We start from the raw sequence: 25,341 nt of genomic DNA, 5'->3' as shown, positions 1-25,341 counted from the left end.
AGATGTACAGTGCTGAACCCAGCAACCTTACTTCCGAGTGAAAATGCTGAAATTGAAAAAGAGGAAGATGTTGAGCATGATTGTATTGAAGTAACTGATTTGTGCACAAAACCAAGATCTGACAATAGAGATATCTGATTGGAAGAAAATGACCAAATTATCTTTGTTGATGGTTCTTGTCTGCGAGACACTACAGGGACACTAAGAGCAGGATATACTGTGTGCACAATTACAGGTACCTTTGAAGCTTCTTGGGTTCGAGGAGTGTATTCAGCTCAAGTAGCAGAACTGGTAGCCCTTACTAGAGCGTGCCATGTTTCTGCTTATTTGAACGTTACAATCTATACGGATAGCCAATAAGGATTTGGAGGAGTCCATGATTTTGGTCAGCTGTCGTCACAGAGAGGTTTTCTGACCTCTTCTGGTTCACCAGTAAGAAATAGTGAGAGAATTAAAGAATTGTTACATGCTATTCAAATGCCTGAAAAGATTGCTGTGGTAAAATGCTGTGCACATCTGAAGTCACAGGACTCTGTGTCATTGGGAAATGGATTTTCGGATCAAGTCGCAAGGTTTTGGCATTGAACTGAATATCGTTCAAAGTCAAGTGGGAATTGTTACCTAAAGAAGACGAAACTTGTACAAGGTATGCATTGAAAATAATTGACAGTTTGGAAGAATTTAAAGCTTTGGAGAATAATGTTGACAGGGAGGAAAAACGTTCATGGAGCAAAATGAAATGTGTGCAATGTGCAAAAACAAGATGAATTGTGGGTTTCCGAAGAGAGTCAGTTGGTTTTGCCGAATAGCTTGTTGTCTCAAATGGCGAGGTACTATCATTGTCAAGCACATATTGGGAGGGATGCAATGATTTGTTTGTTCAAACATGATTGGTTCAACCCAAAGTTTAGATAAGTTGCTGAAGCAGTTTGCCATCAATGTGTCATTTGCCAACAGCTAAATGCAGGGAAAGGCACAGGGGTTAATTTGAGCCACATTGGAAGAGCGGGAGGTTCATTCAGCAGAATGCAAATGGATTTTATTGCGATACCTGTGTGTGGAGGTTTGAGATATGTGTTGGTGATTGTTTGCATCTTTAGTAATTGGATTGAGGCGTATCATACACAAAGAAATGATAGTCTCACAGTAGCAAAACTTCTGCTTAGGGAACTGATACCACGTTTCGGGTTTCCGATCTCTTTAGAATCACTTAGGTGAAGTCACTTTAACAATTAAGTAATTAAATTACTGTGTGCAGCATTGAACATTGAGCAGAAGTTGCATTCAGGACTAGTGGAACAGATGAATGGTACATTGTAGTCAAGAGTTGCAAAGATGTGTGCGTCCACGAATTTGAAATGGCCTGACGCATCACCTTTAGTGTTGATCTCAATGAGAAATACACCTGACAGGAAGACAGGATTGTCGCTGCATGAAATCCTCATGGGCAGAGCAATGAGGTTACCAGCAGTGCCTGCAAATGCACTTGTCAACATTACAGATGATATGGTGTTGGATTACTGCAAAGGTCTGGCTGATGTGGTTTGCTCTTTTTCTCAGCAGGTGGAAGCCACCACACAGCCACCGATCCATGTCCCAGGACACAACCGGAGAGCTGGGGACTGGGTTGTGATCCAAAAGCACGTGAGAAAGATGTGTTTGGAGCCTCGTTGGAAGGGACCTTATCAGGTAGTTTTGACAACTTCCACAGCTGTGAAGTGTGTTGGAATTCCAAACTGGATTCATGCAAGTTGCACAAAGAAAGTGGCATGTCCACTGGATCACGAAGAAGCATTGTTGAGAGTACCAAGTCTCAGGGCTGGAAGGAGAACAAAGGGTAACTGAGACCAGATAAGAGCCCATTCAGGACGGTTCAGTCGCTCCTGTGAGAGACAAGGAAGGAGACCTCAAGGATGGCGACGGATAGCCTATCTCAATTGAGGCAGCAGGAGAGCCTAGTCAGAGGAGGGCTTTCCCAGAAGCAGACAATCTTGAGAGACAAGCAGAGCAATTGCCAGACCCTAATGGGAAGGAGTTGAGGTGGATCAAAGTCATTGTGATCTGACTCCTCCTGAACCGGTTGCAGGTCCGTCAAGAGAAAACACGACAGAAAAAGGAGAGGGTTCAAATTCGACTCTGAAAAGAACACTGACAAAGAGTCCACTGAAAGGATATACGTGGCCGGAGTCACAAGTGGAGAAAGGGAAAGAAGTGGCCGTTGAACCAACAATCGAAGAAGAAATAGATACCACAAGAAGAGAAGACCTAAGTAAAGGAGAGTTGAATGGTGATTGAAAATTGAAAAGAAAGAGAATAGCAAGTCAAAGATACACAGGTGTTGAATGGGCGTATGTAACTACAAACGAATGGCAGCAAGAGTTTATGTCTTTTTGTTTTGATAGAGAAGTTCTGGGTCAGTACTTCGGCACATGAAGGAAGCTGATGAACTGAACTGTTGAAACAATTTGAGAAATTTTTTTTTTTTTAGAAAAGAGACTGTTGAAAAATAACCGGGAGAGACATTGATAACCTGATTTGACTTTTGAAACCTGATTTTGACAAAGCTGCCAACCGATTTTGACAAGGGATCGTGGAAGCGAAATTGAACTGCTGAAAGAAGAGTTGTCTATTTTTTATTTTGCTGCAAGTTTTTCTAAATTTCTTTTGCTTTCTGATTCTTTACAGATCATGAGTAACATTAGTCAACAAGGCAGGGATGCTAGGTGCTGTAAATATATGAGCATTGGTTTGGCGATTATGTGTGGCATATTGTTTGTGGTGTTGATTGAGGGAATGTCTGTTCTCGATGAAAGGGAAGCCAACCATACTTCCGCTTTTGAGACGAATACTGCACTAACGGCATTAGAGAAGTTTAGGTTCGATGAGAAATATTTGCATGAGGATACTAATGCGCAGGGAGAACTTTCATCTAATGTTTTCTATCGCTTGCTGAGTGAGTATGTTGAGAAATTGGATGCAAAGAGTTGCTTTGTGTGTACACAGATTCTTTCATCAGTTGAGGAAGGAGCCACCTATCATAGTCTGCCTTTAACTTACGGGATAAGCTGTAGTCTGTTACTAACAAGATTTTATAACCAGGAGTGCATTCAATACTTTCACTCAAACTACGATGTTGTGTTTTCATTTGTTCCTATAATTAGGTATTGTAGTAAAGTAGCTAAGGATAATGACATAGTAATAATTAGAGGTTTCTTTGAACCTACATTGACGTTTGGCACAACGTATGCACACCACAATAATTTGACATGCTTGCTTACAACTTTAGAGAAAAGCTTCTTAGATCACACATTTGACAGGAGAAAGGCATTAAAAGAGAAATTAGAAAAAGGCTTAGAGAAAAGGACTTACAAGAATGATTATGCTTCTAGTACAATTAAAACACAACGGAAAATAGCTTTAAATGCACAACACATAGGAAAACTTTGTATATATAGGCCTAAATTGCGTATTGACACTTTATTTGTGGGAACGAGTGAATGTAGGCATGTGTTTTTGTTTCAGAGTAAATGGACATTTATGTTGAACGGACAGAACCCTGCTATTCCAGGGATTTACTTCATTTGAGGACTTAATGGTCATTACTGTCTTCCAATAGGATGGTATGGGACATGATATTTGGGGATAATTTTCCCAAAGATTTATCAAATGGAGGATTTGAAAAAGTTTCCGAAAGTGACTGAATTACATCATAAGAGACAGAGAGTGGAGTCCTCTTCTGCTATAGGTGGAGATATATTTGGAGCAGTGATTCCTTCAGTGCGAGTCATTCTGAATTTAATAAAGATTTGAAAGTTGTCTACTATTGTGGACAACATGCTGACAAATTTTTCAGGGGCCACACTCCTGATAGATACTGAATTAGCTGCTGACTCTTCAAAATTGTCTTGCATTAGACATTCTTTTAGCGAAAGATGGTGGAGTCTGTAGAATGATTAATTTTAGGCATTGCTGTTCGTATATACCAGATAATAGCAAAGAGATACGAGACTTACTTACTAATCTGACTAATGCAAGTGCTGATTTGAAATAATTGAAAGAACCAGGTGTTTGGGAAAAGGTTGGCAAGGGGTATGCTTCAGTGGGAAATTGGCTCAGCGACATCTGGAATGGGATTCGATTGAAAATATTACAGGGAGATATCATTTGTTGTGGTTTGTCTATTTTGGGTATGGTGATTATGCAAATTATGCAAAAGAATTAAAATGAAAAGGTAAAAGAATAATCAGAGGAGGGAAGAAAAGAAAAGGAAAAAAATGTACAGGGGAAATTAAATTATGAAGGGATTGAATTGACAGAATTTTAGCTGATGCAAAAAATGTGTGGGTAATAGTTAGTGTGATGACATATTTAGTCATCAGAGGAGGGATTGCTAGTGCAGGTGTTTCAATGAAAATTATTAATGAATGTTTATGTATTTTGAATAATAAGTCTATGTAGAAAATAAAATAACGTAGAAAAATAATGCAGGCATTTGAAAATGTGATTACGAAGAATGACCACCAATGTTAATGAAATGTACTAATCAATGATTTAATACTTATGAATTGTTGAATATCTGTTAGACTAATGCAGTAATATGTCATATTAAATTAAGGGTTATGCAGTAAGCTTTAGCATTATTAATTGTAGGCCTTAACTTAGCGAATGTCATGGCCTACTTACCAGGCCTCATGTAAAGCTGTATTTCTTAGCATTTAGTAAAATAGCTGACCAGAGAAAAGTTAAACTGTGAATTTCTATTGTATTGCTTAAATGTGCTCATAACGGAAGCTTCTCATGTGAACGACTGCTAGGACATGATGTTCTTGCTAATGCAACATTTTATGTGTAATGTGTGTGAGGCTGAGTTTCCCAGGACAATAACAAAGAAGATACTGACTAGAGTAGAAGCTGCAACAATATTGTTACCTGACAAGCCAGATGATGAGGACATCGCAAGACAAACATATCAATGATATGTGAATGAAGTAATATTAGAATTCATAGATTTGGGATTTTAGTTTTATTGGACAGAGTGTAAACATACTATTAGCTGACCAATAGGGATTTGGGGGAAAGTTTAGGTAAGTTTGACTTAACGACACCGCAGAGAGATGAGAGGGTCATTCTGAGAGAAGACAGCTCATTGCGCATTTTTTTCCTGACTGAGAGGTTACTACTTTCTTATGTGTCTTGACAAGAGACATGCTTAACTTTAATGCTTAAAGATTTTGCCCTTTTAAATTCTGATGCTGAATCCTGATGCCTAGCTGATCGACTGTTGTCCTGAGGACGAAGACTGATTCTGCTTAGCTGATCCACTCTGAGGATAGGTATATCCAAATTGTGATTATTATGCATATTTGCTTTTCTTTCTAGGTACCAACTGTGCTGTTTTGTCTATGGCTCTACCATAGTTAGATGTTTTTCCAAATTTGTGTTACTAAATTGTTTTGCATGAAGCCCAACATGCTGATGCTAATCTAATGTTGATTAAGGATCCTCACGAATGACTTATGATAACAGGGACTAATGTTGGACAAATTTCTCTGCGGAACTTCAAGTACATCATAACATTTAGACAGCTGACTTTGCTATTGATTTGCCCCATAACTTTAGAATGTGTTGTTGTTCAAGCTTTGATTAGATTATGTTTCTTCTGCCGCTTTGGACAACCAGTGTTGTTTCTGTCTGTGTTTCATCTGATTTTGAGATTAATCTACATGACCTTAGCATTGTTAATATAGGGAAATAAACATTCTAAACTTTTACTAAAGGTGTGGTTATTCATGACTGAAAGGTCATGGAGCCTGACAATTACTGACTCCATTAATTATTGATTTATTGATTACTAATGATTATTGATTATCGTGTATTGATTATGTACTGAATCTATGGTAAGAACATCTTAATTGTGAGTCAAAAGGTTCATCGACCTATTCGCGTCCCCTTGTAAGTTTACTTATTAAGGTCAGACGTGCTAACAGCCTGAATGTCACATTGGAGAATAAAGCTGGAATATTTTTTGGGAATGCAGGTGGACTATCTCGCCAAATTCACCAATCTAACCACTGAATTTCACTAAGCTGGAGTAAAGTTCATAAGTCTGATCTTTGAGGGGAGTCTGTTGGGATGGGAATGGTGAAGAGGTGTGTACCTCTGCGCTGGGTACCCAGCTCCTGGTGAGACTGTTATCCTGACTTTTCATTTGGCCCTTCAAACTTTAACAACTATGACTTATGAATTAGGATCCAGTCAAAGCTTCTGGTCAACTACTTCCAGTTTCAGGATCAGCAATCTCCTTTTGTGGTTAAAAGACACTTAAATGCCCACTTTAGTTTCAACCAATATTTTTGATTACATATACAAACTCAAACCCTTGCACACAGCTCTGATGTGCTGTGGCCAATGCCCCATTTGTTTCAGAGATACAATGGAGCAGCATTAGGGATACCCCTGAGCATGTTATGGCATTTGAAATGCAACTGTGGAGCTCTAAGGATACAATCCTCTTTCTCCAGGCAAAGGCAATGAAAACTTTGGGAGCCTAGCCATAGACAGGCATGGGATGTTGCAAAAGTGCAGCCTACATGTCAGGAAGACAATCAGAGCTCAGGGCTGAATCAACAGACCAGCAATAGACAAAGTAAGGACTACACAGAAATAAATGACCATATCACCTTCTTGGAAGTGTAATTTTCCCTTGCTATGTTAAGTAGTTTTAGGATACTAGTTCAATTCACTTGTTTAACAACAATGATTATTAACTATTATATAAATGCAAAATGACAATACTTTTTTCCTGACATCTATAGTGGATAATATTACATAGTTCTAACGTTGACAAATATAGATGCCGTTTTGTGAAATGTCTACTACTTTTATGTCAGAGCTCCTTTTTGAGTGAATAGAAGATGGTATTTTTAGTAATTCATTAAAAGAACAGCAAGAGATTAAGATGCACATATGGAAGCCATAAGAATCCCTCATTTAAAAAAATAGCATTCAGCCAATCTTGTTTTCTACTAGGTAGGAATCTGAGGGAGCAAAGGTCTGTCTGGCATGCAGCAGACAGTGCTACCGAGTCCCATCTCTTCTGGCTGGCCAGGGAAGAAGCTGAAGCACGAAGGAGCCTGTAAATTACACTTTTGTTTTTTTCCTATTTATAAAGATACTTCTGCTCTGATGCCATGCTAATTGATATTAAAACAATGCCCATCCATTGCAGGGCAAAGGCATTCACAGAAGTACTCCAAAGGTGGGTTCATACACTTAAGGTCCAATCACAGCAAAGCATGACTTTCTTGGACTAATGCACAATGTGAATGAAATATTCATCAAGTAATGGTTGAAAGGGTTAGACCCAAAGCACCCAATCCCGCAAGTGGCTGACCCAAAGCGTCTTTCAAAGTGTGTTTTTTTGTTCCTGACAAAAGATCTGGCTGACAACTAAATATGTGTCTGGCGAAACCTAAATAAGTGTTTGCTGGAGGGAACAAACCTGCAGTTCAGGTAACAACTTTAAAACTCACGCCCTTAAATCTTATGAGGTCAATTTAAAAATCAAAAAAGTCTTAAGATTGGTCTTTTCACAGGAGCTTTTAGGACCACTTAAATCGCCTCACCTACTCTCAATCCCATCCTCTGTTCCCAAGATTCAGAGGTGAACTATTAACTGCTGATTTGGATGTGTATGCTTGTGGTGTCTAAAAGATCTAACTGAGTAGCTTTCTTACAATGCCCACTATAATTTATTTTTTCGAGTACTCACTGCCAATGAAATTATAATGAAAATACATTAATTGATTACTTTTTGTTTCATTAATTTTAGTTTGACTGAATTCTGAACTAAACCTTAAAACTGGGATATTGAAAGTGCCAATTTTATGCCAAGGTCTGAATTACAATGTTGTTTTAAGAATTGATTGAAAAATATTGACTCACTTTCATATCGTGATAAAGCTGTTTGATTTTTTTGTTTATATTTTCAGGGACTATCCTATGTCCAGCTACAGGGTGTGCCTGGGAATGTACCAACTGTCACTCCCCAACCCCAACTCTGCATGTTACGCAGTCAAGAATGTCATAGTCAATTCACTCTATGCTCAAGAAGGAGGGCCCGGTGACATCATGCTGTTGGAGCTGGAAGAAACTGTGAGCTTTTCAGATTTCATCCTGCCCATCTGTCTGCCAGACTCCTCAAACTACTTTCCATCTGGATTAGACTGCTGGGTCACTGGCTGGGGTGACATTGGCTCTACAAGTGAGTATGTTTTGGGGGGAGTGGATTTCTAAGAGTTATGGCCCAAAAAACAGGAGCTGTGCCTCACTAAAACAACTCTTTCAGTTTCAAGCATGTGGCAAATATGGCAGGGACCACCTCACAGGGACCCTCCCCACATAGGCCAGGATGTCAAGGGTACCCCTTGCTATTGAGTACCTTGGTACTCCCTCATGTATTCACTTGGTAGTACAGCAAGTCTGCGGTGATGTGGGAAACAAATCACTTTCACCCCAGGTGGGTCCCTCAGGAACCCACTCACAAGGGCCATTGTGTCAGGGTACACCTACCCTGCCCCCTTATATGTATTTTTTAGACATGTAGACTGAGACCTATCACAGCCCTCAGTTCCGCAAGACCGGTTTGGGTTCCTCAGATCCAGCCAATCAATATGCTTTATTCACCATTCAGTACAGCTGTACTCTCTGTGTACTCCCTCAGCAGTACTGCGTCACAAGATATCTATAAATTTGGGAGCTTAATTTCTCTAAGATGGCTGAATAGATTCACACCAAATCACGAAAAGCATACTGCCTGGTAAGGATCTAGTTTTCTGCCATATTTGGTGCACTTCCATTCAGCCGTTTTGGCTGTCCTATTATCTAAATTTTGTAGGGAAAATTACATAGGGAAAATGTGTTTTGGGACCCTCCTTTTTCTTGGCCCTACTTCACAGATCACCCTGAAAGTTTCCAGAAAGGAGCTGAAGTGAGTGAATTTTTTTTCAGTAAAGATTTGTGAAGATTTGTTGAACAGCGCCAAAATTATTAGCAAACCAAAAAATTTATTTCTTAACGTAGTTCTAACTGTAACTACTAAGTGGGGACTGCCACTGGGTAATATATATTAAGATAGGTAGATAGATTAATAGACAGGTAGGGTAATATACATATATATTAAGATAGATAGATAGATAGATAGATAGATAGATAGATAGATAGATAGATAGATAGATAGATAGATAGATAGATAGATAGATAGATAGAAAAGCTCAATTATTTCATTGACCACTTCCCCTATTGGCACCTCCCTCTTACCCCAGTAGCACTGCCCACTTCTCACACAAGCAACTCACTCTGCCTGCAAAAACAGTGCCCTAAGATCGAGTCCAGGAAGCGAGCAATCCTGCCTTCCTTAACAATGGTTTTTCCCTGCAAGAAAATGTTTCAAAACACAAGGAATAGAAAAACAAAGAATTAGCTCAGCAGGGAAGCCAGTGTTACATTATTCATGAGAGCCAAGACCTGCTCCCTTCCCCAGATCTCTTCTCAACCTCTCCTACAGTATGAGGATCAATAAAAAAATGAATTACCTTCATTTCACCCCTCCTGACCTAGCATGGACTAGGGGGTCTACACATACACCCTGAGGGCTGTGATATATACGGAAATGTAAGTGTGCCTGGCCCTGTAAAGCAGCATGGAGTCGTAGTTGACTCCACCCGGATTAGAGAAATTGCCATGTTTCACAAGGGTACTACCCTCGCCTTGACCAAATGTGGGGAAACTTTTTGCTCCACAGTCCACACATTTCTCAAGTTCAGGAGTTGTGCCATGCTGCTTTCCCTCACCACCTTGCCTAACGGTAAGTTCAGTACACATTACGTACCATCACCTCAACAAGACTAAAGGCAGCTTACCATCACCTTACCAAGACCGAAGGCAGCTTCTGATTCCCTCTGCACCACCTCCACCTTGCACAAGAGCGAGAAAGAGCCAAACCTTTATGATTTTTTACCATCTATTACACTCAATCTAATGAATCATCAAGTAATAGTGTCTACTTCCTGTAATAATTTGCACTCTTTTGTTCCCTGGTCCATGTAATATTGTGCCACTTTAAATAAACATTTGTTTGATGCTTCAGAAATCAAATCCCTTCAAGGCTTTGCATTGTACTAATGTGGTGGCAGTACCACCTTACCAAATGCATAGCAGAAATCATTCAGCTGGCGGCAAGGCCAGGCCAGCAGTGAATCCACCTTCTCAGGGACATCAGTTTCCCCACTTCTACCCACTGTATCATCAGAATCACCACAATTGCAAACCTGTATTTGAGAACGTGTGTTTTGCATTTCCATCGAGTGGTAGTGAACCAGAAGGTGCCAGTGTAGTGTACATACAATAAAAGTGTAATGGGTCAAACATCCCCTACAAGGAACAATTTAATGAGCTTCATCATAACATCAAATGTTATTCCTTATAGTAGACTTTCATTAGTGAGAATCCTTAACTAACACCAGATCAGCATCAGCATGTTGGGCTTCATGCAAAACAATTTGGCAAACACAAATTTGGAAAAGCATCTAGCTATGGCTATATCAAAACAGTGCGGTTGGTACCTCGAAAGAAAAAAAGCAAACACACATTGAAAGTCACATTTAGAAATCCATATACCTCTCCTGGGTTTGTATCGGCAAGATAAGATAGTCTTCGTCAACAGGACATCAGTTCAGTCAGCAAGGCATCAGGATTCAGCATCAAAGTCCAGAAAACTGCAAAGTCTTTAAGCAATAAAGTTAAGCACATCTCTTGTCTAGACGCTCAAGAAATTATGGCGGTGGCAAAAGGCAAATGCGCAATGCTGGCTTCTTCTCAGTGCAGTCCTGTTAAGTTAAATTCCCTAAAACTACTTCTCAAGTCCCTATTGGTCAAGGGATCGCATGTTCACACTTTGTCCAATAAAACTAAAATTTCATATCTATGAATTCTACCACTACTCCATTCACATGTCACTGATTGGCTTCTCTTGTAATGTCCTCATCATTTGCCTTGTCAGGTAACAATATTGTTGCAGCTTATACTCCAGTCGGTGTCTCCATTCTTCTCCTGAGAAAGTCAGTCTTACACATATTACATTCATAATGTTACATTTAGCAAGAACAGCATCTTCTAGCAATCGGTTCTACAAGCACATTTAGACAGCACAGTGGAAAATCACAGTTTAATTTTCCGAACAGCCATATTATTAAACATTAAGAAATACAGCTTGACATGAGGCCATGCCACTAGGCCAAGACCTCCGCTAAGTTAAGGCCTACAATTAATAAAGCTAATACATAATGCATAACCCTTAATATGACACATTACTACATTAATCAAACATATGCTCAACACTTGATAATAAGTTAGATTTTTGTCTCCCCAGTGAATAGTGTGGTGGTAGTGTGCTTGCACCTTCTCCATTTTTTTAAAAATTTCTATTTTTGGTTCCCTCATACTTCCAGACAGTAATTCATGCTCTCAACACCTCATGCATGGATCATGCTAAAGCTTTATTCTGTAGTCTACCAGTACACCAACTGAAGAGACTCCAGTTGGTGTAGCACGCAGCGGCTTGATTGCTGTTAGAACTCCGTAAACACAATTGCATTTGTCTGCACCTAAAGGAGTTGAATTGGTTGTCGAACTGAGAGAGTGTCCACTTCAGGGTTCTGGTGCTTGCGCACAGAACCTTCTACCAGTCTGGCCCTTGCTGTCTGGCTAATAGAGTTTTACACTAGCTTCCAATTCAAACTCGGCGATCCTTTGATGCCAAAAACTATAAAGAAAAAATGGGGTGATTCTCTTTCTGGGCCTTGGCCATCTCAAGCTGGAATGCTCTTCCTTTGAATCTGAAAATGAAGGTTCTTTCAAATCAATCTCAAAACGTGGCTGGTGAAACTAGCTTTCAGAAATGTGTTTGCTGATCAGTGATTACCTATCTGCTAGCGCTGGGTCACTCTTTGAGCAGCCCTGAGCTTTACAAAAGCCTAATAATAATAATTAAAACCTCATAACTGAATCCTTGCAGTCACAACTGGGAGTAGGGGTTGGTAATTCAGTGTCAAAGTCAACGACGTTAATCCTGCATACTACTTGATGGTCACAATACTAAAGAGGTTAGAGAATGTGAAGTGCAGATAAAAGTGACTGTTATACCTCAAAAGAGGTTGTTTGACTCTAAAGATTTGGTCTTATCTCCAACAAGCATTTGCAATGCAATAGGTCTTGCATTTACTTTAGTTGGAGCTATTTGTATTGTAAATGCATAACTGGACTCTTTTGTCACATTAATTGGTCAACCATGCCACATTTTGGGCCTTTCTGCCATATCATTCAAGTGGCCCTGCATATAACTAAAGGGCTAGTAGGCCTACTGGAATATTTTTTTAAACAAGGCCCTTAAAACACAAACTACTCCCAGGTGCAAAATATATTTACTTGGCAATTTGTATAGGCGGCATTGCCCTCGGGCAATGAATAAATAATTGTACTCCAAGAATGCGTGCTTACTGGCTCACTGTCCCTTTACTGCAGTCTGAGGAGTCAAACAAAATGCCCATGATTTTTCACATGCTTGAGTAGAGCCACCTCACATGATATTAATGATCGTCAGTCTTGAACTGAAATATTAGCTTTAAAATATTGACCATTGTACAGCATAATCAACTGCAAGCTCTCCTCAAGGTTAGTTCTATAAATACACACACATACTTCTCAAGTTTCACAGACTCAAACATGTATAGTTCATCTAGTCAAGTTTCTGCTTTGTAGTCGCAGCTTGTATCACGTTATAAAAATAAATCTACAAGACCCAGAATGCAAAGCAGAAACATAAAGTAAATGAGTGAATCACGCATCGAACTGGGGAGCTGGACAACTCTATGAATACTACTACAAGGACTGGTTTCCAGCCTACAATACATTCTAAAAATAAAACTACAAGTCCCAGAATGCAAAGCAGAAACAAACTAAACGAGTGAATCATGTTTTGAACTAGAGAGCTTGAAAACTCTATGATTACTACTCCACGTGCTGGTTTCCAAGTTTACAATGTTACAGTTGGAATGCCCTCTTGAATAGTAGTGTATCACAGTAAAAAAATGTCAAAGCCAGGATTTCAGCACCTTACCTGACTGTTTCCATCACGCACTGTAGCTACAGCTCATGAGCTGGGGTTGGCTGCCTGCACAGGGTTTGGTAGCGGCTGCAGTGCACAAATTTCAAAGGTATTTATTAAGGAGTTCAGGAAGATTGTAATATTGCACTCAAACAAATAACTAATTATTCCTGGAGGCCCCAAAAAACAAACATCTTCAAAGCAGAAAATAGCTTTAAAGTGCTATGCAGTAACACGGTTGCTGCATATAAATGTTAAAGCACTAAATACCGAGGCAACATCATTTTAGAGCTATATCTGGCCTATATATTCCATGTCCAGCTACTCTCTGTGCCTTCAGCTCACTGTTACAACTGTGTTTTGTCCATTTGTGACGTTTTTTTCTGTTTAGAGTGCATCTAATGTAAAAATGTCAAAATAACTATGGTGATTAATGTTCTTTCTTGAGAGAGAACATACTTTTGTGTAAAGGAAGCTTGGAATCATCAGAAGGTAGCACAAAGGGTTAATGTACCTGCTGTAGTTTTAACATAGTTTGTTCTAGTTGAAGCTTGGACTCATTATAAAGTAACACAGAGGGTTTCTGTTCTTTCTGGAGAGAGCATGTACTTTTGTCTAATGGAAGCTTGGACTCATTGTAAGGTAGCACAGAGGGTTAATGTGCAAGATGCAAAGAACGTGTACTAGGCAAATCACAAAGCACATAATATAAAGTTATCTAAATAACTCTGGCGATTTATGTTCTTTCTGGAGAGCGAACGTACTTTTTGCCTAGTGGAAGCTTGGACTCATGATAAGGTAGCGCAGAAGGTTAATATGACTGCTGCAAAGAACGTGTACTAGGCAGATCACTGAGTGCATATAATGTAAAAATGTCTAAATAACTCTGCTGATTAGTGTTTTTTCTGACGAGAGAACGGCTTTGCCTTTCCATCTCCCGGTCAAATCTCGACTATTAAGTAACTTGAGGTCTCTGCTATGTGCCCTGTTGACCCTTTGTTCTGTCCACGCTCCCTACCCCCTGCTTCTGACTCCACAGAGACCTCAGTTCTCACAGTGGACACAGTACCACCCCTCTACGGCTTGCTTGGGCATGATAGGTGACGTTGCTCTCAACACACCTTAGGACCTGGAAAGAAAATGCTTTCTGATGTGCCTGGAAGCACTAGAACTAATAAAAACAAATACATAAATATTTAACATGCATTATTCGAGAAGGTAATCCGGTAACCTACAGATCATGCAAATAAAAAGCCAAAAGCAAAAATGGAGTTACTCTTATTAGGTAAGAGTGTAAAAAATGGAAGCAGAGCTCCAATACCATCGATCGAGTTTGCGTTGATCGGGTTTACTCCATGTGAGCGCCATGGCAGCCACAGAGAGCAGACAAAAGAAAAAATACTTGAGGTTAGTAACAACTGGGAAGCTAGAGTGGCATGTATTGCACTGATATACATCTGCTCTTGTCACCGGTGTAAATGCGAGACTTGCGGTTCCTAATGAGCCAAAGCTCTATTCAGGCATTTCCTGTTAATGCTATCTGGTGCTTTTGGTCTCTGTTGTGGGGTGAGATACGATAGCAATCACAAATGCTACACAGGAACCTCCCACAGTTTGGTTTGTCAGGACAGCAGGAAGGTGTGCTAAATAGGACAATTTCATTAACTGCCCTTACCCCCCCCCAAAAAAAAGAAGCCTGGCAGTGTACTGTAACTGAGGCCCAGCCATGGCGGCTCCTCTGCGGTGACTGAGGGGAAGGTGGCGAGTGCTCACTGAAGCAGACCCGGTGGCACGAGCCAACAATTGCCCCAACACACAGTAGCGAGGAGCAGTGATGCCAATGATACACACGCCTTGCTCGCATTCCTCCACAAATGCCAGACCAATGGAAAGGTTGCAACCTTGGAGCACCATGGAGCGCAAAGGGGAGGGACAAAACAGAAGCTTGGCCTAACAATAAGAAAAAAGTAGTCTAGAAGCCATGCGTAAAACATGGAAGCTGCGTATGTTAACAGTAGTTGGCCGGTGATCTCGAGGAGGGCTAAACACCGGAAAAGCCATGATGTATGCATGCCTTTGACAAATGAAATAAAGGGGATTTTGAAAGGCAAGCCCATGAACAAATGAAAGTGATGGGCGTGGGATGGGTGTGGCTAAAGCCCACAGAATAGATGACAACAGGTAGGAAGCGCTTGTGCGCTCCACACGAAAGGGACCTATTGGTATGGCACTAAACCCTGAAAATTGCTTGCAGCTATGTACAGTAAATATACAAGTAGCATTGTGGGAGTTTTCATGTAGGATACAAGGCTACTGTGTTGCCCATGACCATGAGACATCAATAGTGACTTGTCTAGAAAAGTTGTATTGGACAGCTTAATTAGAGTTTTGTCATGAATCACCTTTTCTGAAACAACTTCATAGGGAACGCATCCACAAGGTAATGTAGGGACATGAAGAGTATGGCAGTGGTTAATGACAGGCTGGTCCAGAGAATATTACTATTCAGGCAATTGATACGGGTCCACAATCTAAAGATTCAGCCTTGTTCATATAAAGAAATTGATTGAAGTCAAGGATTGAAGAGAGTGGCCCTTCTTTATAAATAATTGTCCATTTGAAAGAATCCTCACTATGGACTTTCTCCAAGAAATGTTTAGTGACTGCAATAGTCATCCAATGGGCAGTGTATGATTGTAATGTTTTGTGATACGGATCTTCACTTTGCAAAAACCACTGTTTTCACAAATGTTTCCAAAATCCTTAACACAACCATCACTACCACTATTACCACAGTTCCCATCACTATGAACGCCACTATCACGAATTACACCACCATCACCACTGCTGCTGCCATCCTTACCACCATCACTACCGCTATAACTATCAATTTAGCCTAAGACTGCCACCACCAGAACTACTACTACCACCACTATCACTGCCAACCCCTGTACTAGTAACATTACTGTTATCACTTACATTATTACCACTTTCACCACCAGCACCAGTAGTCCTACTATCACCACCACCTTCACAACTATACCACCATTGCTAGAAATGTTTTAAATTTCATTGCACCATTTGTTCAGGCCTCCCTGTGTCAGAATGCACCCCTTGCAACGTAATGACTGGTGCAAGTATAAGGTGGCGCAAGGGTTTACAAAGTGGCGGAATCGAACATTGCACCACTTTTTAAATACAGCACAGGAAAAAGTCCTCCTTACCTCCGCCTTAGCGTAAAAACATTGACGCTACGGCAATGCAAGGTGACACTAGGGAGTCATAAAAATGCCCCTAAGTATTTACTTGTCTGCATGTAGAACAACAACTGTTTTTGTGCGACTCCCTTGCTTTGTGTAAATTCCATGTCTGTCCATTTGAACACTGATATATGTGTTTACAATTGAAAAAAAGATTTTGGATGTGCGTTTTTAAATGTTCAATACTAAATAAATATGGACCTAATGCACAAACCTATTTTGTGGTCGCAAAAACTGTGAATAGAAAAATAGATGTGTCTGCAACCACAAAATAGGTTTTTAACGTGTACTAATCCCATTTCAAAAGACAGAAAACTTTTATTAGTACATTGTTCGGTTCACAAAATTCAACACTGATTGTAAAAATACTGGTCGCAGTTGGCACCCAGTGTTTTGTAGCCCTTGTTTTATACATGACATTTTATGTGCTTAAATCTATTTACTGTGTAAATAAGGGTGAACCCGTATGTGAACAGTGCACGGGAATTGTTCATTAGCTCTGCTGAATCAGAGCATACAGAGGTAATCAGTTTGCATGAGTGACCTCTACCTCTAGGTTATGCCCACCTTGTATTTATGAAGGCAAGAAAAGTCTATTTATTAATTGTCACCTTCCTCTATTAAAGAAAACAAAGCCTATTTGGCAAGGGCAAACATGGGAGAAAAACTACTCAGAGAACAAGTGAGCATGAGCACACTAGATGCTCAGGAGGAGAGAGATTGGTGGACTAGAAAGAGAGAAAGATGGTTGTGAGAAAAGAAAGCATTCTGAAGTTGAGTAAAGAGAGGAGGATAGTGGTGGGAAAAGGGGAAGGCAGAAAGTGGAAAGAGGCTGGAAGTGAGAAAAGTGCAGGCTGGTGGCCAAGCATGTTAACTAAGGGTAAGCCATAGCAGATTGCAGACCAGAGCCAGGGTCACTGAAATTAAGCAATTTTACCACAATAGCATTTTCAATATGATGTAGGATTTGCTACATTTGCACCATAATCCATCATGTGATGCATAATCCGCAGATTGTAAAACAGCAATATTGTTTGTAGTTCAAACGGATCAAAACGTACTTAGCTAACGTGCAAAAACTAAAAAATCATGCAGTTAAAATATCACAAAATGCGCGTTATTATGCTGCATATTTTGCCTTTTATTGCTGTACAGTTTAGTCAATCCTGACACATAATTTGGTCCTTCCATGCCACATAATTCCAGTAAACCGCCTGGAGGAGCAGGTAGACACACTGTTAGAGGCCAGTGAAAAGAAGAGTAGAGGCCAGGAGAGCAAGGGGACAGATGGACTAGCAAGAATGAAGGCTGGAAGTATTGCTCCTGAGGCAAAAAGTGTAGAATGGAGGCCAGAGAAGACAGCAGAATGGAGAATGACCAAGACAGAAGACAGAGCAAAGAGAAGACTCATGACAGATGGTGCAAGAAGGCTGGAGGTCAATAAACAGAATAGAAACCTTTCAAGAGCGAACTGTACTTCAAGCAACACATTATACTGGAAACATACAAAAAGAGCTCTTTGTAAACTAAAGAAAACAGAAGGCCAGGGTCCATGAAAAGTAGAGTACTGCAGACAATGCAGGAAAGTAGACTAAAAGCTATTTGAGAGACCAAACTAGGAAGCTATGAAAGGCAGCAGACTGGAGGCCAGAGAAGAGAAAAGACTGGAACCTGGAGGTTTAACACAATAGCAGTTGGAGGCTTACCAAGAGAAGATTGGAGGCCTGAGAACAAAAAGAAGAGAACGGAGGCCAGGAAAGACAGCACTGTGGGAAGAGAGAGGACTATAGATGGAGGAAAATAGCAGACTTGAGGAAACTAAGCAAGAAGACTGCTCAATGAACAGAACACAAGGAGCGCCTAGAAAAAGCATATGGTAGAGTAAGCAAATGAACAGAATGAATGGCAATAAAAAGAAAAAAAGAGATGAAGGAGCAAGCCAGAGGGAAAACTGTTGAAGACAGCAGAATAGTCTTCTTAACAGATCCAAACAAGAGAGATTAAAAGCCAAACAACAGAGCAGATTAGAAGCCAAGCAAGAGGACAGACTAGAAGTAGATGAGGAGCAGACTAGAAGTAGAGGAAGAAAGTAGACTGAAAGCAGAGGAAGAGAAAGGACTGGAAGCAGAGGAGGAGCAGACTGGATGTAGAAGAAGAAAGTAGACTGAAAACGGAGGAAGGCAGCAGACTGGAGATACATGAACAGAGCGGACCAGACATAGAGGAAGAGAGCAGACTGGAGGAAGAGGAAGAGAGAAAATGGAGGCAAAGGACAAAAGGAGACTAGAAGCCAAGTGTGGGAGCAGTATGGACACCAAAGAAGAGAGCAAGGTAGCTGTTAAATAATATAGTCAACTGGAAGCTGTGAAAGAGAGCAGAGTGGTGACGATTGAAGAGAAAAGAATGATGACTAACCAATATGGCAGACAGAAGGCACAGCAAGAAAGCAAATTTGAATTATGGAGAAAAACAGAGTGGAGGCTAAGAAAGAGAGTAAACATGATGCCAAGGACGAAAGTAAAATTAAGAAAAGAAACTAGAGGTGACTGGGACAATGGCAGGTTGGTGGCTCAGGTAAAAAACAGACTGGAATGCAAGGGAAAAAGCAGTCAGTAAGCCAAGAAAGAAAGTAATTGAAACCTTAGGAAGAGAGTAGAAGAGGGTAATATATGAAGCCTGATGTGTTGAGAAAAACAGCAGGAAAAAGTCCAACAAGTAAATGCTGACACAAGGTTTAATCACATACGTTTTGGTAGATATTACAAGACATATCAGGCATGCTGGGTGTAACAAAATGTCCACTTATATGTTCTGTTATTAAAACAGAAGATGATTTTAATATAATCTTGTCTGCCTGCCTGTTTATAATTCGTTGTGGGATTATTTGTGCATGTTCATGAGAGTAACCCAGCAAATAAATGTTGTCTGTTACATCCATAGGGCCTCTCAACTATCCAAAGACTTTGCAGCAAGTGATGCTCCCCCTTATTGACCAGCAGACCTGTGATGATCTTTACCATGAGTATTCACTTGTGAGCCCGAGCATTCCAATAATACTGAGGGACATGATCTGCGCGGGCTATGAGAAGGGTCAAAAGGACTCCTGCCAGGTAAGAGGCCATGCAGTATCAGTTGGGGGTTTTCCAAAAAATTGAAATTTACTTTTGTGAAAGCACGAACCTTCATAATGAAGGTGGTAAGCAAAAGGTTTGTTATTGTGTTTCAGTTTTCTCTAGTTCACTAAACTGAAATCTGAGATCCATAAGGTTCTGCTTTGCTACAAATGCATAGGTCTTCATCTGTTCACTTCTCTCCCACACTGGCTTCAACATGTGTGGTATGTGACCTGTGCCTCAAATTGGACGGAGCTATCATTCACACAAATGCTAAAAAATGTGATCAGTGAAATGTTCTAACATAGTCACCTCATAAGCAGAGCCTTGTTGTTATGGTTGCCACAAGGGTTTGTCCTTGCCCTTGTCGTTCCTGTAGCCTTCTCCCACAACATCTGTTGCAATGGTGTTACTGAGGCCTTACAGGGTGTTGGACTTGGCCCTTTTTTGCAGGGTTATCCCCAAACTTCTTGTTGCCTTCTTTCTATTTTTTTCTGACCTGTTTTTGTTTGCTTTAAGACTCTGGGCACTTTACCACTGCTAACCAGTGTTAAAGTGCATATGCTCGCTGTCTAAAATGTATTGGCGATTGGTTTATCCATGATTGGCATCATTGATTTACTAGTAAGTCCCTAGTAAAGTGCAAAATGTGTATCTAGGGCCTGTAAATCAAATGCTACTAGTGGGCCTGCAGCACTGATAGTGCCACCCACACAATTAGCCCTGTAAACATGACTCAGACCTGCCACTGCAGTGTAGGTGTGTGCAGTTTTAAACTGCCCTGTCTACCTGACAAGTGCACCAACTTCCCAGGCACAAACCCTTCCCTTATACTACATGTATGTCACCCCTAAAATATGTCACCCCTAAAGTAGGCCAAAGGCAGCCCCATTGGCAGGATTCAGTGTATTTAAAAGGTAGGACATGTACCTGTGTGTGTTTTACATGTCCAGATAGTAAAATACAGCTACATTTGTGTTTCACTTTTGCAAGGACCATCTTTCCCATAGGATAACATAGGGATTCCCTTGAAATATCTTTTAAGTGTAATTTCCCATTAGGAGCAGATAGAGATTTGACGTTTGACATCTCTGAACTCACAATTTAAAAATACATCTATTGGGGAAGTTTTTTTTTAATAGTAGGATTGAAAATTACACTTTTAAAAAGTGAGCATTTTCTTTCTTAACCATTCTGTGCCTCTGCCTGTCTGTGAAATATATGTCTGGGTCAGGATGACTGTTGGGCTGTTTGTGCATTCCCTCTAGACAATCACACAAAGGGAGCAGAGGTGTGCCCTGCATATCCTGATGGCCCATCACCTGGCTGATGGTTCCTCCTGAGCTAGAGCGCTGGGAGGAGCAGACACATGTACTTGCATAGGGCTGTGCCCGTCTTCACACAAAGCAGTCTCAAACCCCCTGGAATGTGTCTGGGTCCAAGGCCTAGAAAGGCAGGGTCTTGTGCACTACCAATACTTCTTTTAGAAGTTTGCCTACTTAAAAGACTGAAATGGGTATAAGTACTGGACCTCTGACACCACAGAGTTAGAATCTTTCTGGACTGAGTAAATTCTGCCAGGAAGAAGAGCTGGATGCTGTAGGAGCGATTTCCACTCTGCATCTTGCTTTGTTCTTCTGGCCTGCTGCTTGCTGCTTCTGTCCTAGAAGTGAAAGGACTGGACTTGGCTTTCGACATCCTACTTTCAAAGGTTCTCCAAGGGCTTGGACTGAGCTTGCCTCCTGATAAGAAGTTTCAGAAACATCAAAGACTTCATGTGCCAGTGCCTGGGCTCTTCTGCTGAGATTTCTGACTTGCCAAGTGGTGCCAACTCCAGTTCCTGGACCCTTTGTAGTGCAAGCTGATGATCTGAAGGAGAAAATCCACACTTCGACGCGCCACGCAGGAAGAATCAGTGCAACGCCTGTCTCACGGCTGCAGAATCGACGCAGCACCGGTTTCACTGCGGTCCCATCAACATAGCGCGTCTGAATTTTCTTTGCATCGTCCTAGGGTGCCAATTTCTAATTGACCTTGCACCACAGTACGGAACCAAGGCTGCATGTCTGGAAACTGACTCATCACCTTTCCTACGAGTAAAGAATCAACGCACCACCTACCCTGCCAGTAAGGAACCAATGCATCATCTCAGCTGTGAGGAAAGAATCGATGCATCACCTCACCTGAGCAGTAAGGAACCGACGCATAGCTTTGCTTTTCCAGCACCTCTTCTCCCCTGAGACCCGCATTGTCTTTGTTTTTGATGCATCCTAGTTACTTTGTGCTAAGGAGATACATCCATTGATTCCTATAGATTAAGACTTGTTTAAACTTTTGAAAAGCAATATCTCGACTTGTGTATGTTGGATATTTGTTGTTTTACTCAGATAAGTATTGGCTATTTTTCTAAACTCATGTGGTGTCCTTTTGAAGTATTTTCACTGTGTTAGTGTGTGTGTGTGTGTGGTGGTTGTACACATACTTTACACATTGCCTCTGCGATAAGCCAGACTGCTCGTGCCAAGCTACCAAAGGGGTGAACAGGGGTTATCTTAGCTGTATGACTCCCTTACCCTGACTAAAGTGAGGTGACGAAAGTACCAAGCCCAGTATGAGGTGTCCTCATTGGCTACATGTCGAGCACAAGATCAAATTCAAAATGATGTGCCTTGTACAAAAAACTCTACCAATCCCCTACTAATGCAACCATTACACCAAAAACCTAAGTTCGGCCTTCCAAATTAAGATAGCAACATATCTAGTGAGATACAAATGAATTGGCTGAGAGAACCGTGCATATCCATCTGGTAATGCTGATCATGCAAGCTGCATTTTCTGCATTAACACCGCTATGAGTGACAAAAGTACCCATTCTTCACCTGGCATAGTCCCAGGGCATATAGTACCTGCTTCTGACCAATATGCACCACAGAAGTGATACGAGCATGGAAAGCTGTCTTCCAAGACAATATCTGTAAGTCACATAAAGCAAACAGTTTAAGCAAACAATTTATAGTGAGGTAACACAAGCTTCAAATGACACTTGCTAAAAAGTTAAAAGATGAAAAGAAACATAAGTTGGCATTTGATAGCATCGCAGGATGCAGAAAAAGTATTTTGCCAGCCTGGTCCCATAGGTTGGCAACACATCAGCCACTTGCTCTTATGACTGGGACCTTGAGGAAGATTTCCTTCCATCTGCTAAAACATCCAGGTGGTTTGAGGAAGTGCCTAGGTTTGCAAAGACTAATACCTCAAGCACTCATACAGGGATGCATGGAGGATACGCCCCTCATTTTTTGGTAGTCTTGTTTTACAGGGAGTCAGTTGCCTGTCCCATAGTAGAGATGTAGTAGTTAAAAAACTGATTTTGTGGCCCAGGCTGAAGTGGCAAGTTGACTGCCTCTCTTAGGCTGTACGTGATCTTGTGAAACACCCAGTAATCATGCTTTAGTGAAAAACCCATTGGAATCTCTCACAGCAGTCAATTTTGAGGATAGATTAGTTCCCCTATTCATCTAGAAGGGAAGATTGCTGCATTTTAAGTTGAGATGAGTTGATAAAATGCGTGTAATAAGTTAACCACAAGCCTCAGATGTTAAGTACTCTCTGATTAAGTGCTCCAGAGGTGAGCATGCTCCACGCATCTACACTTACCCAAAAACTAAGTAAATTGAAGGCAGAGGAAACTGAAATGAGCCCTGTGCTGGAGTCATTATGTATGATTATCAAGTTGAACTTGATCACTGAAAGAAGGTTTTGAAGGCCACAAACACTGCTTTTAGCTTTCACATACTTACGTGGAGGGGTACATCTGATCTATAACCCTACCATCTCAAATAAGCAATGAGATACGAGATACTTACCATTCAGCAACTCGTCCCAAAGCTCCACCAGGTGAAGCTGCAAGGGACACAAGTGCAGTCTGCCATGAATGATCACCCAAATACCTGACACCTATAGCCCCATAATCCTCTGAACCAACCAGACTGATGTTTTGCTGCACTTCTGAATGCTATCTTTATTGAGCAAGCGAGAACTACATTCACTAAGAACTCAACGAGTCACATCATTCTCCCAGTGGTTCTGGCCAATATACAATAGTATCATCTTGCTGTCTGTCTCATGCTTGCGTGCGGATAGTCTGTATTAACTTGCAGACCTTTATGCAGGTGCAAGAGGAGGAAGTAAGCAATACGAGATAGCCAGACAATAAGGGGTGGGGATCGGTCTCTTCGAAGGAAGTATATGGTATTCCACCTTAGTGGCCTCACAGGAACTTACCTGTGCTCATGATTCGGTCTTGGATCGTACTATATGTTTGCTCTTATCCCAATGCATGCGTCCCTGGTGAAACCAGTGGTACAACTGAGCACATACTTCATCTGTATCGGACCTTTCCAATATTTTTTTCCAGTTTTGCCCCTAAAATGCCTTTTCTAGAACTACACTTCCCTCAATACTCTCTCTAAACTCGTTTATCCCCAGGTTCCTCAGTAATCCCATCTGCCTCCCAACATCCCCTCTCCCAGCCTGCCTGTCTATTCTGATAAATCGGCCTCTTGAGTTCACTCTCTAACCCTATATGGCTCTCAGGTTTGTGCGCTAATCCTACCAGATAGATTATCGAAGATACTGACTCTAAACCATCTGCCATGAAAAAGCATCTCGTTATACCACCCCACTACACGTCAGCTTATGTTCATACCCCTTTTGTATCTCACTCTCTTAACCCCGTGTGTTTTGCAAATTCATCTTTTCTATCTCCCACATTAGCTTTTCTAAATCAGTGATGATAGGGCGGGAAGCCCTTCTTAACTTCACAGCGCGCCCGCAACCGCGGGACGCGCACAGCTTCTTTCCAGGGCGGGAGCCCTTTAAACATTGTCGGAGGCAGCCTCAGCTGCTGATAGGGCGGGAAGCCCTTCTTAACTTCACAGCGCGCCCGCAACCGCGGGACGCGCACAGCTTCTTTCCAGGGCGGGAGCCCTTTAAACATTGTCGGAGGCAGCCTCAGCTGCTGATAGGGCGGGAAGCCCTTCTTAACTTCACAGCGCGCCCGCAACCGCGGGACGCGCACAGCTTCTTTCCAGGGCGGGAGCCCTTTAAACATTGTCGGAGGCAGCCTCAGCTGCTGATAGGGCGGGAAGCCCTTCTTAACTTCACAGCGCGCCCGCAACCGCGGGACGCGCACAGCTTCTTTCCAGGGCGGGAGCCCTTTAAACATTGTCGGAGGCAGCCTCAGCTGCTGATAGGGCGGGAAGCCCTTCTTAACTTCACAGCGCGCCCGCAACCGCGGGACGCGCACAGCTTCTTTCCAGGGCGGGAGCCCTTTAAACATTGTCGGAGGCAGCCTCAGCTGCTGATAGGGCGGGAAGCCCTTCTTAACTTCACAGCGCGCCCGCAACCGCGGGACGCGCGCGGGCGGCGCCCGGGCAAAGCCCGGGCCAAGGGCGGGCCCGTCCTTCGCCCGTCATCGACAGGAAGAGGCTGGGCTGGGCCACCCCTCTTTAATATCTGGTCACAGACATATTAATGCTGTAATTTAATTACACCTGTATCGTGCAGCATACCTGTGTGCCCTTGTGGTCCTCGGGGGGTGCTGTCCCTTTTGTTCCCTCTGCTGACCTCCACGTCTCCCCCCCGCCGTCGCCCGACATTGCGACCGCTGTGTGGGAGGAGCGTTGACGGACCAGGACGGGACTACTTTAGCCAGGTCCCCTAGCACCACGGAAGCAGAACAAACGGATCTCACACGCCCGAAGGTGATATCAAACTGATCCTGCCCCTGGCTGAGCGGGGTCGG

At 41.8% G+C, this 25,341-nt stretch overlaps 1 protein-coding gene across 1 annotated transcript in view; it reads left to right on the top strand.

The window, feature by feature from the left end:
- Positions 1-25,341, top strand: part of LOC138304300 (serine protease 33-like) — a 229,764-nt gene that overhangs the window by 194,005 nt on the left and 10,418 nt on the right. Inside the window, exons 4-5 of the mRNA XM_069244252.1 lie at positions 7,992-8,263; positions 19,363-19,532. Coding sequence (XP_069100353.1) covers positions 7,992-8,263; positions 19,363-19,532 — 442 coding nt within the window. The remainder of the gene's footprint in view (positions 1-7,991; positions 8,264-19,362; positions 19,533-25,341) is intronic.

This window comes from Pleurodeles waltl, chromosome 7, assembly GCF_031143425.1.
Source record: "Pleurodeles waltl isolate 20211129_DDA chromosome 7, aPleWal1.hap1.20221129, whole genome shotgun sequence".
Lineage (NCBI taxonomy): Eukaryota > Metazoa > Chordata > Amphibia > Caudata > Salamandridae > Pleurodeles > Pleurodeles waltl.
Note: the sequence above shows the minus strand (reverse complement) of the source record. Positions and strands in the feature narration are given on the sequence as shown.